Source organism: Schistocerca nitens, chromosome 10 (assembly GCF_023898315.1).
Source record: "Schistocerca nitens isolate TAMUIC-IGC-003100 chromosome 10, iqSchNite1.1, whole genome shotgun sequence".
NCBI classification, from domain to species: domain Eukaryota; kingdom Metazoa; phylum Arthropoda; class Insecta; order Orthoptera; family Acrididae; genus Schistocerca; species Schistocerca nitens.
The window spans coordinates 23,155,389-23,171,418 of NC_064623.1; the positions used below are offsets into that span (position 1 = coordinate 23,155,389).

At 42.0% G+C, this 16,030-nt stretch overlaps 1 protein-coding gene across 1 annotated transcript in view; it reads right to left on the reverse strand.

Moving 5' to 3' along the window:
- LOC126210113 (uncharacterized) overlaps positions 1-16,030 on the reverse strand; it is an 86,184-nt gene that overhangs the window by 31,792 nt on the left and 38,362 nt on the right. The window contains exons 4-5 of the mRNA XM_049939257.1: positions 12,267-12,394; positions 5,253-5,428 (exon numbers count right to left, since the gene is read on the reverse strand). Of these exons, the coding sequence (XP_049795214.1) occupies positions 5,253-5,428; positions 12,267-12,394 (304 nt within the window). The remainder of the gene's footprint in view (positions 1-5,252; positions 5,429-12,266; positions 12,395-16,030) is intronic.

Sequence of the window (16,030 nt, forward strand, 5' to 3'; positions counted from 1 at the left end):
TCCCATCTCCTCTGCCATTAGCATCTTGCTCTCCCATCTCCCTCCCCCTCACCCTTCTCACCCTCTTGGCAGGTCCCCGGACTCGCACACGTTACGTGAACATTCGCGCGCCGGAGATCATCGCCATCCGTTTCTCGTGTGTGCCGTCATGTTTTGTGTTCAGTGTTCAACGTCACACTCCATCGTTCACATGTGCCATCGACATCATCAGCGTTAGTGCGTCGTGTCAACAGTTTGTAGTGTGGATTATCGTCGAGTGTGAACGGCTCCGTGGTTTTGTATTTATGTGGCTACTGTTTTATTACCCGCCATTATGTAAATTATGTCTATTCCTTCTGTGTTATTACACAGGGTGGTCAGAAATAGTCTGAAAAGTTTGTGATGGTGTTGCAAGGTATATTGTCGTGAGAAATAATTCTTTAAAAAAAATTCGATACCTAGCGCCGTTTCCGAGATAAATAGCACTGAATTTAACCAATCAGACCGTTTCGTGATCAAATTTCAAGCTCGCCGTCAGGAATAATTACTGTCAGTTGGTGTCAGCGTAGATGACAGCACACGAAACTGCTCAACCTTTGAGTCTGTTCGATATTGAGTCGGTATCCCATTTTTATATCAGTTTCTTGGTTTTCGGGAAAGCAAACCAAGAACACGTTCGGCAACCCCGTTTCTTGAAGCTGCACACTCAGTAACTTGACTGGATAACTTCAGTGCTAATTAACTCAGAAACAGCGCAATGTGTCTAATTTTCTTTGTGACATTCATTTCTGAGTGCAACCTGCCCTGTAGCACCCATAGACGCTTTTCAGACTTTTCCTGACCACCCTGTGTACAGGGTGAGTCACTAAGTGCTGCCAGCTAGAATAAATCTGAAAGTATGACAGTAGCTGAAAAGTTTGTGGGACATATGTTGCATGGGAAAACAGGGGTCACAATATGACGTTGGTTTTTGTTGCTCGGTGGGGTCGCTTTAGAGATATGAAGCTCACCTTCGTTTTTTAAATGGGATGCTATAGTTTGGCACTTGTTTTTGACGGCGCCTATCAAGACGAATCCAATGATGTGTAACAGTAAGGTCTTTGAAGGTCAACGAAGATCAAAAATGTGGTTGTTGTTGTTGTGGTCTTCAGTCCTGAGACTGGTTTGATGCAGCTCTCCATGCTACTCTATCCTGCGCAAGCTTCTTCATCTCCCAGTACCTACTGCAGCCCACATCCTTCTGGGTCACTTGCTTAGTGTATTCATCTCTTGGTCTCCCTCTACGATTTTTACCCTCCCCGCTGCCCTCCAGTACTAAATTGGTGATCCCTTGATGCCTCAGAACATGTCCTATCAACCGGTCCCTTCTTCTTGTCAAGTTGTGCCACAAACTCCTCTTCTCCCCAATTCTATTCAATACCTCCTGATTAGTTATGTGGTCTACCCATCTAATCTTCATCATTCTTCTGTAGCACCACATTTCGAAAGCTTCTATTCTCTGCATGTCTAAACTATTTATCGTCCATGTTTCACTTCCATACATGGCTACAGTCCATACAAATACTTTCAAAAACGACTTCCTGACACTTAAATCACTACTCGATGTTAACAAATTTCTCTTCTTCAAAAACGCTTTCCTTGCCATTGGCAGTCTACATTTTATATCCTCTCTGCTTCGACCATCACCCATTATTTTGCTCCCCAAATAGCAAAACTCCTTTACTACTTTAAGAGTCTCATTTCCTAATCTAATTACGTCAGCATCACCCGATTTAATTCGACTACATTCCATTATCCTCGTTTTGCTTTTGTTGATGTTCATCTTATATCCTCCTTTCAAGACACAGTCCATTCCGTTCAACTGCTCTTCCAAGTCCTTTCTGTGCCTGACAGAATTACAATGTCATCGGCGAACCTCAAAGTTTTTATTTCTTCGCCATGGATTTTAATACCTACTCCGAACTTTTCTTTTGTTTCCTTTACTGCTTGCTCAGTATACAGATTGAATAACATCGGGGAGAGGCTACAACCCTGTCTTACTCCCTTCTCAACCACTGCTTCCCTTTCATGCCCCTCGACTGTTATAACAGCCATCTCGTTTCTGTACAAATTGTAAATAGCCTTTCGCTCCCTGTATTTTACACCTGCCGCCCTTAGAATTTGATAGAGGGTATTCCAGTCAACATTGTCAAAAGCTTTCTCTAAGTCTACAAATGCTAGAAATGTAGGTTTGCCTTTCCTTAATCTTTCTTCTAAGATAAGTCGTAGGGTCAGTATTGCCTCACGTGTATGTGGTATGAGCGACCATTTACAGAAGATGTTCGAAGTGATGACCATTGGTAACTATGCAGTGCTGCAATCTTCTTATCATGTATTGAGTGATATTCCTTATCACTTCGGCACTTACCGAAGCACATGCTCTTACAATTCTCTCTCGTATATCATGCAAATAGTAAATATTCGCCGAATACGGCCTATCCATCTTACGTGCCATCGATATGTAAACACCATTCGATGGTTTCACAATACATCACTAATGGGAACGACATGACTAGTATCGTCGAATCAAGCTAATGTGAAGGACGTATTCCTTCGAAGAATACGTCGATATGCTTCTCATTTACAGAGACTGCCAACGAAATTCAGTGAGATCTAGAGAGTTATTCGCTGAAAGATATCCCCAACGTACTCATCCTACACGTGTGTATGATAAATTGAGAACAACTGGATCAAAAATGGATCTGAGCACTATGGGACTTAACTGCTGTGGTCATCAGTCCCCTAGAACTTAGAACTACTTAAACCGAACTAACCTAAGGACATCACACACATCCATGCCCGAGTCAGGATTCGAACCTGCGACCGTAGCGGTGGCGCGGTTCCAGACTGAGGCGCCTAGAACCGCTCGGCCACATGCAACTGGTTCTTCAACGCATCAGGAACACATCCGGCAAAGGATAGTTACTAACGAGGGAACGGAAATTGGTACTCTTGCAACTGTGGTTCGAGATCCTTGTGTTAGTTCGCGTCAAATCGCAAGGGAATATCTTCTGCATCGCCATAAATATCAACCTTACCATATCAGTCTCCACCAAGAATTAACTGCTACAGATTGTATGCGTCACATTGAATTCTGCCGATGGACTCAACTTCAGATTCAGAGGGATGACACATTTATTAAACTGCTTTTATTTACTCGCGAGGCTACATTCACGAACCTTAGAAATGATAATTTGCATAACATGCCTTATTGGGAAACTGAAAATCCATGTTGGCTGCGACAAGCTGCACACCAAAAACCATGGTCGGAGAATGCATGGCGTGGGATTCTGGACGACGAAGGTAATCTTGATGGTAGGAAGTACACCACATTCCTGCTACAAGTGTTACGTCTGTTATTGGAAGAAATACCTTTAAGAACAGAAAGTTGTATCAACACAGTGGGTATCCGGCACAATTTCGCTGATGGCTAGAAATGATTTGCAGAGAGAATTCCGAAACTTTTGGATTGCACGCGGAGGAGATGTGTCGTGGCCAGCTCGTTCGCCATACTTGACGCCTCTGGATTTTTTCTTGTGGGGAATCGTAAAACACATTGTTTATAAATACGTTCCAGCTACACCTGAAGGTATGCGAGAGAGAATTGTCAGAGCATGTGCTTCGATAAGTGCCGATGTGATAAGGAATACCACTCAATCCATCATAAGAAGATTGTGGCTCTGCAGTATTACCAATGGTCATTATTACGAACATCTTCTGTAAATGGACGTTCATGCCACCTTTGTGACCCTCGTTGACTTTCAAGAACCTTACTGTTACACATCACTGGATTCGTTTCGATAGCCGCTGTCAGAAAATAAGTACCGGACTATGGCATCCCATTAAAAAAAAAACACAGTGGATCTTCATACCTCCATAGCAGCCGCACCTAGCAACAAAAAACTAATGTCACAGTATGGCCCCCGTTGTCCCATGCAACATTTGTCCCACAAAGTTTCCAGCTCGTATCATACTTTCGGAGTTATTCTTGGTGGCAACAGTTAGTGACTCACTGTATAGTCTGAACTGATTTTAAATGTATACAGAGTGGTCCAGAAAAATGTAGACACTCGTCGATAGTCAGCATTAACAAAACAAAATGACATTCCGTTACAATTCTTGCACGAGTGGAGGGTTATTTTACGTGTTTAAAATGACCAACATTAGCAGCCAAGCAACGTCGATTCCTCTCTACTTGTGACCTAACTACGACTGCCAGTGTAGCCAGAGGTTTGCCCAAGATATCATTGTTTAGATGAATTATAAAAACATAGGTAGTACACGAAAGCTACAGTACTCCCTCTAGTAAAAGTAGTAACACCGTTCATTATAATAGTTTGCTCTGCTCATCTGTTGCGTATCATGTAACCCATTTGAAGACAAAATACAATATCAAAAATTGAAGACCAAACGGAATCCCGTAATGACCAGTTGCTGTAACCATTTCCTTCAATATCGTCCATTACTAACGTTTGTTTGCTCTATCCTGAATTAAATAATCTCAGCAGTTTGTGTAACAGTTAAGCAAAAATTGATTCAAGAGTCATAATGAGTATGATAAAATAGTTTAGATAGTTTGATAAAATAGTTTAGATAAGTAGTTTAGACATGAAGAGAATAGAAGCATTCGAAATATGGAGCTAAGGAAGAATGCTGTAGATCAGATGGGTAGATCACGTAATTAATGAGGAGGTACTGAATAGAATTGTGGCACAACTTGACTGGAAGGGATCGGTTGGTAGGACACGTTCTGCGTCATCAAGGGATCTCCAGTTTAGTACTGCAGGGAAGCGCGGAGGGTGAAATTCATAGAGGGAGACCAAGAGATGAATACACTAAGCAGATTCAAAGGGATATAGGTTGCATTAGTTATTCGGAGATGAAGAAGCTTGCACAGGATTGAGTAGCTTGGAGAGGTGCATCAAACCAGTCTCTGGACTGAATACCACACCACAAAAAAAAAAAAAAAAAAAAAAAAAAAAAAAAAAAAAAAAAAAAAGTGGCTCTGAGCACTATGAGACTTAACTTCTGAGGTAATCACCCTAGAACTTAGAACTACTTAAACCTAACTAACTTAAGGACATCACACACAACCATGCCCGAGGCAGGATTCGAACCTGAGACCGTAATGGTCGCGCGGTTCCAGACTGTAGCGCCTAGAACCGCTCGGTCACCCCGGCCGGCACAACACAACATTGAGTCTAACATAGGTTTCAATGTACATTGGTTTATACCTTATTATATACTTCCCAGGCGACTTCTTGTCTTCTTCCACCTTGTAATTCGCTGTCTGCTCGCTGACGTATTGCATATCCTGTACCCAACCCCTTAATTTCGTGTGTAGCATGTCCCTCATATGCTCCACGTGGTTAATCCAGGTACTGAGCAGCTCATCATTCGGGTGCGTATCCTGAGAAACACAGAGAATAATTCAAATTACTGGCATAATATTCGCAACCAGCAGCCAGTCTTAACTTACACTTATAGGTAGCGCTATTACGTAACATTGAAATTGTGGCCGGCATATGGACTAACACTCAGTTTTCTACAGCCATTGCAACATGAATCCAAAATAAGTGTCTAGTGATGTCTTATTAAATACAGACAATTTTCAACCTATAACAACAGATAAGAGAGTTCCAGTTATTTCTAGGTAGCAACAGTATGTGAAGATAACACGATCTAGATTTTTTTTTCCTTTTTGCTGTGCTTTCTTTTTCCTTGTTTTCCACTTTACTTTCTTTATAAATCGAAAAAGTTATTTCAGGATGAGTACTGTAAATTTATTTTTTCCTACAGCTATGTTCCTGTTTGCCTCGTGTCATCACCATCACAAATCGTTGTGCTGATTGCTGAGCATCGTGACCCGACTACCCATATGTCTCCACCCTGGACAGTAACCAGCTTCTCTCAGAACCTTCTGGGGAGGCAGACCAGAGATGTCCTTGATTTGATCTCTCCTCCTGGTCGTTGCTCCTCCCTCCGGTCTTGTGCCCTAGACCTTTCACGATTATTTTCTCGAGACTTTCTCCATCTCTTCTCACAATTTGGCCATAGAACTAAAGAATTTTTTGGTTGACACGAGAAAGAGGCGCCTGGAGATACTGAGCTGGTCTATGATGTACTCATTTGTTCTTCTTTCGGTCTGTTTTGTGTGCAGCATCGTGCGCCAACACCAAAGCTCAGACGCTTCGATGCGCTGTTAGTCTCTCGCTTTAAGAGTGCGTGTCTCGCAACTAGGAGTGTTGATATTTTCAAAAATATCGGAAAGCCGATATATTGATATTAAAAACATATCGTTACAGGCCACCGACTTATCGAAAAATGTGTCGATATATCGACGGAAAACGTGGATACGTACGGGCCTATAAATATATCGGGTGCATATTGTAAAAATACTGCCGGTTTTAGATCTATATATTTAAGTATTGATCTATAATTTGATACTCTGTACATCAACAAGTTAGCTACCAGATTATCACCCTTATAGCGAGAATTAAAAAGAAAACGATGCACGTTCACGCCTGGTGATGACCACTTTGCTAACTGTACGTAAGAGGCACAATAAAAGGTGACCGATGGCTCCGTCGCTGGGTTTCGTCGCATATCCGATTTGCCCAGAACACTCCTTGTCGACTTCCCTGGTTTTTCCCATTTCTGCAAACGCCAGCGCCCTAGCAGCTGCAGTGTCAAATTTGCGTGATGAAGTTAAACGTTGCAGTTTCTGTTGGTAGCGCCGATTACGTCAGCATACCCCCCGCCCCCCCCCCCCCCTCCCCCAGCCCCACACACACACACACACATCTCCGCCCAATCGCGTCATTTACATTGTGGTCATCTATTTCAAACTGTTTTTAATAATGCCGATGTGAAGAAATAGCACACAGCTGGTGTGCTATCTCTCAACATCGGAAATCTTGTTGTTTAATTGTCCCAACCATCACCTCGTGCATTCGGACTTCCTCTTTGTGCCACCTATACTTCGGTGAAGGGAGTCAAAGAGAAATACTGCAGGTGATGGGAGCTCGAAAAGTAGTAAGACTCCTTCACACAGTGAAAGTAAAATTATGTTTTACTACAATTTGAAAACAACAGCTTCATACACTACTGGCCATTAAAATTGCTACACCACGAAGATGACGTGCTACGCACCCGAAATTTAACCGACAGGAAGAAGATGCTGTGATATGCAAATTATTAGCTTTTCAGACCATTCGCACAAGGTTGGCAGCGGTGGCGACACCTACAACGTGCTGACATGAGGAAAGTTTCCAACCGATTTCTCATACACAAACAGCAGATGACCGGCGTTGCCTGGTGAAACGTTGTTGTGATACCTCGTGTAAGGAGGAGAAATGCGTACCATCACGTTTCCGACTTTGATGAAGGTCGGATTGTAGACTATCGCGATTGCGGTTTATCGTATCGCGACATTGCTGCTCGCGTTGGTCGAGATCCAATATGGAATTGGTAGGGGTCAGGAGGGTAATGCGGAACGCCGTGCAGCATCCCAACGACCTAGTATCACTAACAGGCGAGATGACAGGCATCTTATCCGCATGGCTGTAACGGATCGTGCAGCCACGTCTCGACCCCTCAGTCAACAGATAGGGACGTTTGCAAGACAACAACCATCTGCACGAACAGTTCGACGACGTTTTCAGCAGCATGGACTATCAGCTCGGAGACCATGGCTGCGGTTACCCTTGACGCTATATCACAGACAGGACCGCCTGCGATGGTGTACTCAACGACGAACCTGGGTGCACGAATGGTAAAACGTCATTTTTTCGGATGAATCCAGGTTCTGTTTACAGCATCACGATGGTCGCATCCGTGTTTGGCGACATTGTGGTGAACGCACATTGGAAGCGTGTATTCGTCATCGCCATACTGGCGTATCACCCGGCATGATGGTATGGAGTTCCATTGGTTACACGTCTCGGTGACCTCTTGTTCGTATTGACGGCACTTTGAACAGCGGGCGTTACATTTCAGATAATGTTACGACCTGTGGCTCTACCCTTCATTCGATCCCTGCGAAACCCTACATTTCAGCAGGATAATGCACGACCGCAAGTTGCAGGCCCTGTACGAGTCTTTCTGGATACAGAAAATGTTCGACTGCTGCCCTGGCCAGCACATTCTCCTGATGTCTCACCAATTGAAAACGTCTGGTCAACGTTGGCCGAGCAACTGTGTCGTCACAATACGCCAGTCACTACTCTTGATGAACTGTGGTATCGTGTTGAAGCTGCATAGGCAGCTGTACCTGTACACGCCATCCAAGCTCTGTTTGACTCAATGCGCAGGCGTATCAAGTCCGTTATTACGGCCAGAGGTGGTTGTTCTGGGTACTGATTTCTCAGGATCTATGCACCCAAACTGCGTGAAAATGTACTCACATGTCGTTTTTAATATCATATATTTGTCCAATGAATACCCGTTTATCATCTGCATTTCTTCTTGGTGTAGCCATTTTAATGGCCAGTAGTGTATAGATAAAAATATCACCACTCCATATTGTCATAGCGATATCGATACAGCTGGGAAAGATATGTCACCGATATATATCGAAACATTTTGGGAGGTTTATCGATATTTGGGCTTATCAATATTCTGCCAACAACCCTACGCGCAACCATAAAACTGAAGGGAAAACGCAAGTGTTCCAACAAGTCGCAAGTTTGAGGTATTCGTTATTGTTCTGTTCTGCGAAATCACGGTGATTTCCTTCGTCGTCACTCGCTCTAGCGTGATCCGTCTTCTTATCTCATCTTCACACCTTGCCGTGTCACAGACGTTTGACCAAAGATAGATAAAAGACTTCCAGTTCCTTTAATCGACCTGTGAGCTGGACCTATACTCCTCGGTCACTTACTATGAGTTTCGACTTGTTGAGATTGAGGTCCAACCCATATGATAGACAAATGTCCTTTACTGTTGTTAACAGCTCAGCAACTTCATTTTCGCTGCTGTGTACAGGTATGGTGTCCACAGAAAATCGGAGCTTGTTAAAAATTCTACCAGCAATTGAGATGGCTTTAGTCCAGCCATCACCACCATTCCTTATAAAATTTTCTGTATAAATATTGTACAGTTGGGGGCGTAGAACTCAACCCTCTCTGACTCTTTTTGATACGCTGAAGAAATCAGATGTACCAGCACTTGTCTTCGAAGCTGCGAGGTGATTATTGTGTGAACTTCTGATCAGTACTGTCAAGTGCGGTGAGACACCAAACTCTGGAGTACCTGTCACAACTTTTCCCAGACAACGCAGTCAAAGACTTTCCTATAGTCACGGAAGCAGACAAGAACACAAAGGTCTCGCAATTTCTCGATTCCTTGTCGTACGTTGAGAAACTGTTCACGAGTTCCTTTTCCTTGAATATAACCTGTTTGTTCTGCGGATAAGCGAGGCTGGATACATGGTTTCAAACATTAGGTCGAGATGTAGTCGTCGTGAATGTAATTCCTATTTTCATTTTTTCTGGTGCTGTGTACTCGCACGTTTATTAACACGTTATTTAAAATTTTTCCCTTGAACAGAATAATGTGAGGTTGCAATTTTGTGTTACAATGTAAATCGATGTATTCGTCAAGTTTTGAAAGTGTAATTTTAAGCGAGATATGTTGAGCTGTAGAAACATACCGATAGATCGACAGAGAAAAAAAACATCAACGAAGAGTCTGGATTGAGAACGAGAGTGTGTTTGTCGTGCCACGGGAATGAGGGTGTACTGCGTGCCGTGGTCGGTGTGAAACAATTGTATCCCTCAGTATTACGTGCACCGCGGAAGAGCAACTAATTAACATATGGTTCGCGTTGCTTCTTACGTGGGAAACTCCCCATCGCATCCCCCTCAGATTTAGTGGTAAGGGGGCCCAGTGTACAGACTGCCAAAAGCTGAACATAGATCAAGCACGAAAACAGAAAGAAGGTGTACTGTACAATGAAATAAAAAGCAAAATAGAAACTGTGAACGGTCGAAGCTCGAGAAGTAGTGAGGTAACGGGCGAGTTGTGGCGCCCTCGAGTGCCAAAGAGAAACCTTAATGGCAGACATTTCACAGTTCGTACAGAAATTAATAGTAGCCAGATGAACTATGATTTCTCAAAAAGAAACATGTAGATTACCATTATTTGCGCTAAGATTCTGATGTTGTAATCAGTTATTCAATATCTTTGTTAGTTTTAAGTTTAGTATCTGACGCTCAATTATACAAGTAACACCCAGCAACGAATTTCCAAAGTATAAAAGCTTCATCCGATTTTCTCGATCGCCATGTCTTTAGAAAGCTATTAGTGTAAACCTAAATTGGTACGAATTACAGGCATGTAACGTAAATAGTACATGAGTTATTGGAGGTCAAAGTGGCTGATTACTATCGATGGCGTCAGACCATAAGTACTCCACAGTTACACGAAAAAACGGTTGCAGCGCGCTTATAAATATATTTATTCTTCTATGTCTTTGTTAATATCCGACATATGCTATTCATAAAGAAACTGGTGAATTATTTACTGTGTTTTAGAAAGAACAGAGACATTAGGCTTCGGGCCCACCTTTTGCTTCTTTTTTTTTATATGTGTGTGTGGTCTTCAGTCCAGAGCCTGGTTTGATGCAGCTCTCCATGCTACTCTATCCTGTCCAAGTTTCTTCATCTCCCAGTTCCTACTGCACCCTACATCCTTCTGAATCTGTTTAGTGTATTCATCTCTTGGTCTCCCTCTACGATTTTTACCCTCCCCACACTGCCCTCCAATACTAAATTGGTGATCCCTTGCTGCCTCAGAATATGCCCTACCAACCGATCCCTTCTTCTAGTCAAGTTGTGCCACAAATTTCTCTTCTCTCCAATCCTATTCAATACCTCGTCGTCAGTTATAGGATCTACCCATCTAATCTTCAGCATCCTTCTGTAGCACCACATTTCGAAAGCTTCTCTTCTCTTCTTGTCCGAACTGTTTATCGCCCACGTTTCACTTCCATACATGGCTACACTCCATACAAATACTTTCAGAAAAGAGTTCCTTACACTTAAATCTATACTCGATGTCAACAAATTTCTCTTCTTCAGAAACGCTTTCCTTGCCATTGCTATCTACATTTTATATCCTCTCTACTTCGATCATCATCAGTTATTTTGCTCCACAAATAGCAAAACTCCTGTACTACCTTAAGTGTCTCATTTCCTAATCTAATTCCTTCAGCATCACCCGACTTAATTCGACTACATTCCATTATCCTCGTTTTGCTTTTGTTGATGTTCATCTTATATCCTCCTTTCAAGACACTGTCCAATCCGTTCAGCTGCTCCTCCGGGTCCTTTCTGTGCCTGACAGAATTACAATGTCATCGGCGAACCTCAAAGTTTTTATTTCTTCTCCATGGATTTTAATACCTACTCCGAATTTTTCTTTTGTTTCCTTTACTGCTTGCTCAATATACAGACTGAATAACATCGGGGAGAGGCTACAACCCTGTCTTACTCCCTTCCAAACCATTGCTTCCCTTTCATGCCCCTCGACTGTTATAACTGCCATCTGGTTTCTGTACAAATTGTAAATAGCCTTTCGCTCCCTGTATTTTACACCTGCCACCTTCAGAATTTGAAAGAGGGTGTTCCAGTCAACATTGTCAAAAGCTTTCTGTAAGTCTACAAATGCTAGAAACGTAGGTTTGCCTTTGCTTAATCTATTTTCTAAGATAAGTCGTAGGGTCAGTATAGCCTCACGTGTTCCAACATTTCTATGGAATCCAAACTGATCTTCCCCGAGGTCGGCTTCTACCAGTTTTTCCTTTCGCCTGTAATAAATTCGTGTTATGATTTTGCAGCCGTGGCTTGTTAAACTGATAGTTCGGTAATTTTCACATCTGTCAACACCTGCTTTCTTTAGGATTGGAATTATTATATTCTTCGTGAAGTCTGCACTAGTAATTCAATTTCTGACTCAGCAGACTGCTAACACATTACGAGAAAGACGAAAGGGTCTAATTTTTTCACCGTCCTTATCCGTTTTCAGCTTGCATTCTCTCTCTCTAACAACGCTACAAGTATCGTAGACGTACGGGAGAGTCAGAACTCTTACAGATGATTAACGTCACAATCGGACACGCAAAGATAACGACAGTGTGAATCAGACATAGGAAGCAGACTCTCAGAACTGACCACTTACGCGGCTGTGTGTGTCATTTTCTAACCCATCTTACGTGTAACAAACTGAGTTATGGAAACGTCACTTACCAGGATGTCGAATGCGAACGGAACCAAAGCTGCTGATATATGCCTCACACCATGTGAAAGCAACTGGGCAACATTCCGTGTGTAGCTGGAGACGTGTTCCAGGTAGACGGGCACCTCGGCCTCCAGTTCTGGACAAGACAGACGACATTCTAATGAACTACACAACTGACCAGATTTCTGTCAGAAACACAGCTTTCACTCCTGGCTTCACTTGTTAATATGCTACATGTAGGCAAAACTGCAGTGGTACTTGTCAGCAAAGCAAAGTCCAGGAAATATACACCAAATTTATTAAAAAAAACTTAGAATACAATAGCTCCATATTTAGCAATTATATACAACCACTCGCTCACAGAAAGTTCCGTACCTAAAGACTGAAAAATTTCTCAAGTCACACCAATACCCAAAAAGGGATTTAGGAGTAATCGGCTGAATTACAGGCCCATATCACTAATGTCGATTTGCAGTATGGTTTTGGAACGTACACTGTATTCGAACATTATCAAGTACCTCGAAGAAAACGATTTATTGACACATAGAACGGATTCAGAAAATATCGTTCTTGTGAAACACAACTAGCTCTTTATACCCATGAAGTAATGAGTGCTATCGACAGGGGATATCAGACTGATTCCATATTTTTAGATTTCCAGAAGGCTTTCGATACCGTTCCTCACAAGCGTCTTCTAACCAAACTGCGTGCCTTAGTTGTGCGACTGGATTCGTGATTTCCTGTCAGAAAGGTCACAGTTCGTAGTTCTAGAAGCAAAGTCATCGAGAAAAACAGAAGTAATATCCAGCGTTCCACAAGGAAGTGTTATAGGCCCTCTATTCTCCCTGATCTAGATCAACGATATAGGAGACAATCTGAGTAGCCGTCTTAGATTGTTTGCAGGTGATGCTGTCATTTACCGTCTTGTAAAGTCATCAGAAGACCAATTGCAAAATTATTTAGATAAGATATCTACATGGTGCGAAAAGTGGCAATTGAACCTGAAGTTATTCACATGAGTACTAAAAGAAATCAGCTAAATTTCGATTACGCGTTGTCACATAAATCTGATGGCTGTAAATTCGACTAAATACTTAGGGGTTACAATTACAAATAAAATAAATTGGAACGATCACATAGATAATGTTGTGGATAGAAAAAACCAAAGACTGCGATTCTTTGGCAGAACACTTAGAAGGTGCAACAGGTGTACTAAAGAGACTGCTTACACCACGCCTGTTCGCCCTGTTCTGGAGTATTGCTGTGCGGTGTGTTATCCACATCAGGTGGGACTGACGGATGACACCGAAAAAGTTACAAAGAAGGGCAGTATTATCGCGAAATAGGGTAGATAGTGCAACAGACATGATTGGAGTGGCAATAATTAAAACAAAGGTGTTTTTCGTTGCGATCGGGATCTTCTCATAAAATTTCAATCACCAGTTTTCTCCTCCGGTTGCGAAAACATTCTGTTGCCACCCACCTACATAGAGAGAAATGATTAACATGATAAAATAAGAGACATCAGGGCTCGCACAGAAAAAGTGAAGCGCTCGTTTTTCCCGCGCACCGTTGGAGAGTGGAACGGTAGAGAGACAGCTTGAAGGTGGTTCACTCAACCCTCTTCCAGGCACTTTATTGTGAGTAGCAGAGTAATCACGCAGGTGTAGATGTAGATGTCCACATTGTAACGTTCCTTAAAAAGTGATATAATGGACTTGACGATTAAGTTGAATGAATGTCTGATCTGTGGAATGACTGCTGAACTCTAATTGTCGTGTGGCGTGTTGTAAGTGCAAGTAGTGTTCTTAGTCTGTGTAATTGTTAACAAAACTTAACACGAATCGATTGGGTAATGCAACTCTCAATACCAATAAAGAAACAGTCACTGCAAAATACATTCACCCCCTTAACCACTGAATGCTAAGGCCCTGTTAAAAACTAATGGGTTTGGTCCCAGTACACGTAACAATTAAATTAAATGGTCTTACGTCTAAAGCAGCAACGGTGGAACGCGTATATTCTGGTCTCTCATACAAAAATATAAATATACTAACTACAGGCTCAGCAGTGTACAATGCTGGCCATAATACTTGAAATGCACATGAAATTCATTTGGCTGATAAACTAGAACATTTAAGAAATTCCAAATTCTTTGAAAACTGTATGACCTGGACCGGGAGGCGTTGCTTATTATGATGGATTACTAGCACTCACTGCATACAGCAAAATTATATTGCAAATTAAGTTTGTCTTTTCAAAAACATCTGACAATTGAAGTTACATCACTCACAATTGATTCACAAACAATGAGATTTAAACAGCAAGTATTATCTAACGTCATTAATCCAACGTAGATGCAAATCATCAAATTACACATAGCTCTGTTAACAAATCTTAAAAGCATTACAAAAATGAAATACCTAACTAGACTTTCTGTGAAAACCGTTTACGTACATCGTGGGGTTACTCAACAATAACTAATTGTCAGCCAACTCACCTATACTAACGCTCTGGCAAAAACAGAAATCGTAATTATTGAGAATTTTTACCTCGCATACTTGAAGACTTCTGCTTCCATGTTCAACAATATCGACATACCTGCATTGATCTAACTCTTGGTGACTTCACACAGCACACCACAGAAGCTGCCCACTCCATCGTCTTTCCCTCACACACAGCTACCTATAAGTGTGCACCCGGCTCTCTCCAACACTACATTCTCAAACCAGAAACACTATCTCTGGCTCTACGGTCGCGCACAGTCAGCAATCCACATTATCGAGCCTATCAGAGACATTCGTCCTTTATAGTATACTAGTTTCAGTTTAATTTATTAATATTCTTATCTTATTCTGGTGCCACATACAAGTGCGACCCAGTGTACTCCTTCCAGCATTGTGTTCAACGTTAAAGACCAGATATTCATCATTTTGATTTACAGCTCCTTGTATTGACCGTGTTTGCAGTTAAAATTCTTGGAAGTGAGGTCCTTCAGTTATGCAAAACACCATTTTCTCTCAGTACCCGCCGGCCGGAGTGTCCGAGCGGTTCTAGGCGCTACAGTCTGGAACCGCGTGACCGCTGCGGTCGCAGGTTCCAATCCTGCCTCGGGCATGGATGTGTGTGATGTCCTTAGGTTAGTTAGGTTTAAGTAGTTCTAAACTCTAGGGGACTGATGACCTCAGATGTTAAGTCCCATAGTGCTTCGAGCCCTTTTTTTTCAAACGTTCACACACCAAAAATATTTAACATAATGATACGAACAGCGATAAATACTAGTCCAAGAGCCAATAAAAGATATCCATACCATGTAGCATATGTACAGCCACTAGAGGAGAGACTGATATATGTGACAGCAAAATACGGAGAATCTAGATTAACAACAGAATCATAAACAACGCACTCGTTAAAACAACCACCGATGCAGCTTAATTTTCCAAAACAAATATTCGTTCCCACCAAGTGCTACTGCACAACTATGACAGAACCCAGCAAGTACAAGTTATGCCGCAGGAGTTACAGGATCAAAATTTGCAAGAAAATTAATATAGATTAGTTTAACATACAAATAACCCTACTGAAGTTTTTAGGGAGGTTTTTTCCACAGTATGGATCCAAATTCCACCTCACAGCCAAACGAACGGGAACAAAAATTAATATAAGGTAAAAAGCTCAAACCTTAACAAAAATAAAGAACGCAACCACAGTATAAGAAAGGAATTACCCTTAGCTCAAACGAACTCATCGCCTGTTCGAGAATGGTTCCGCC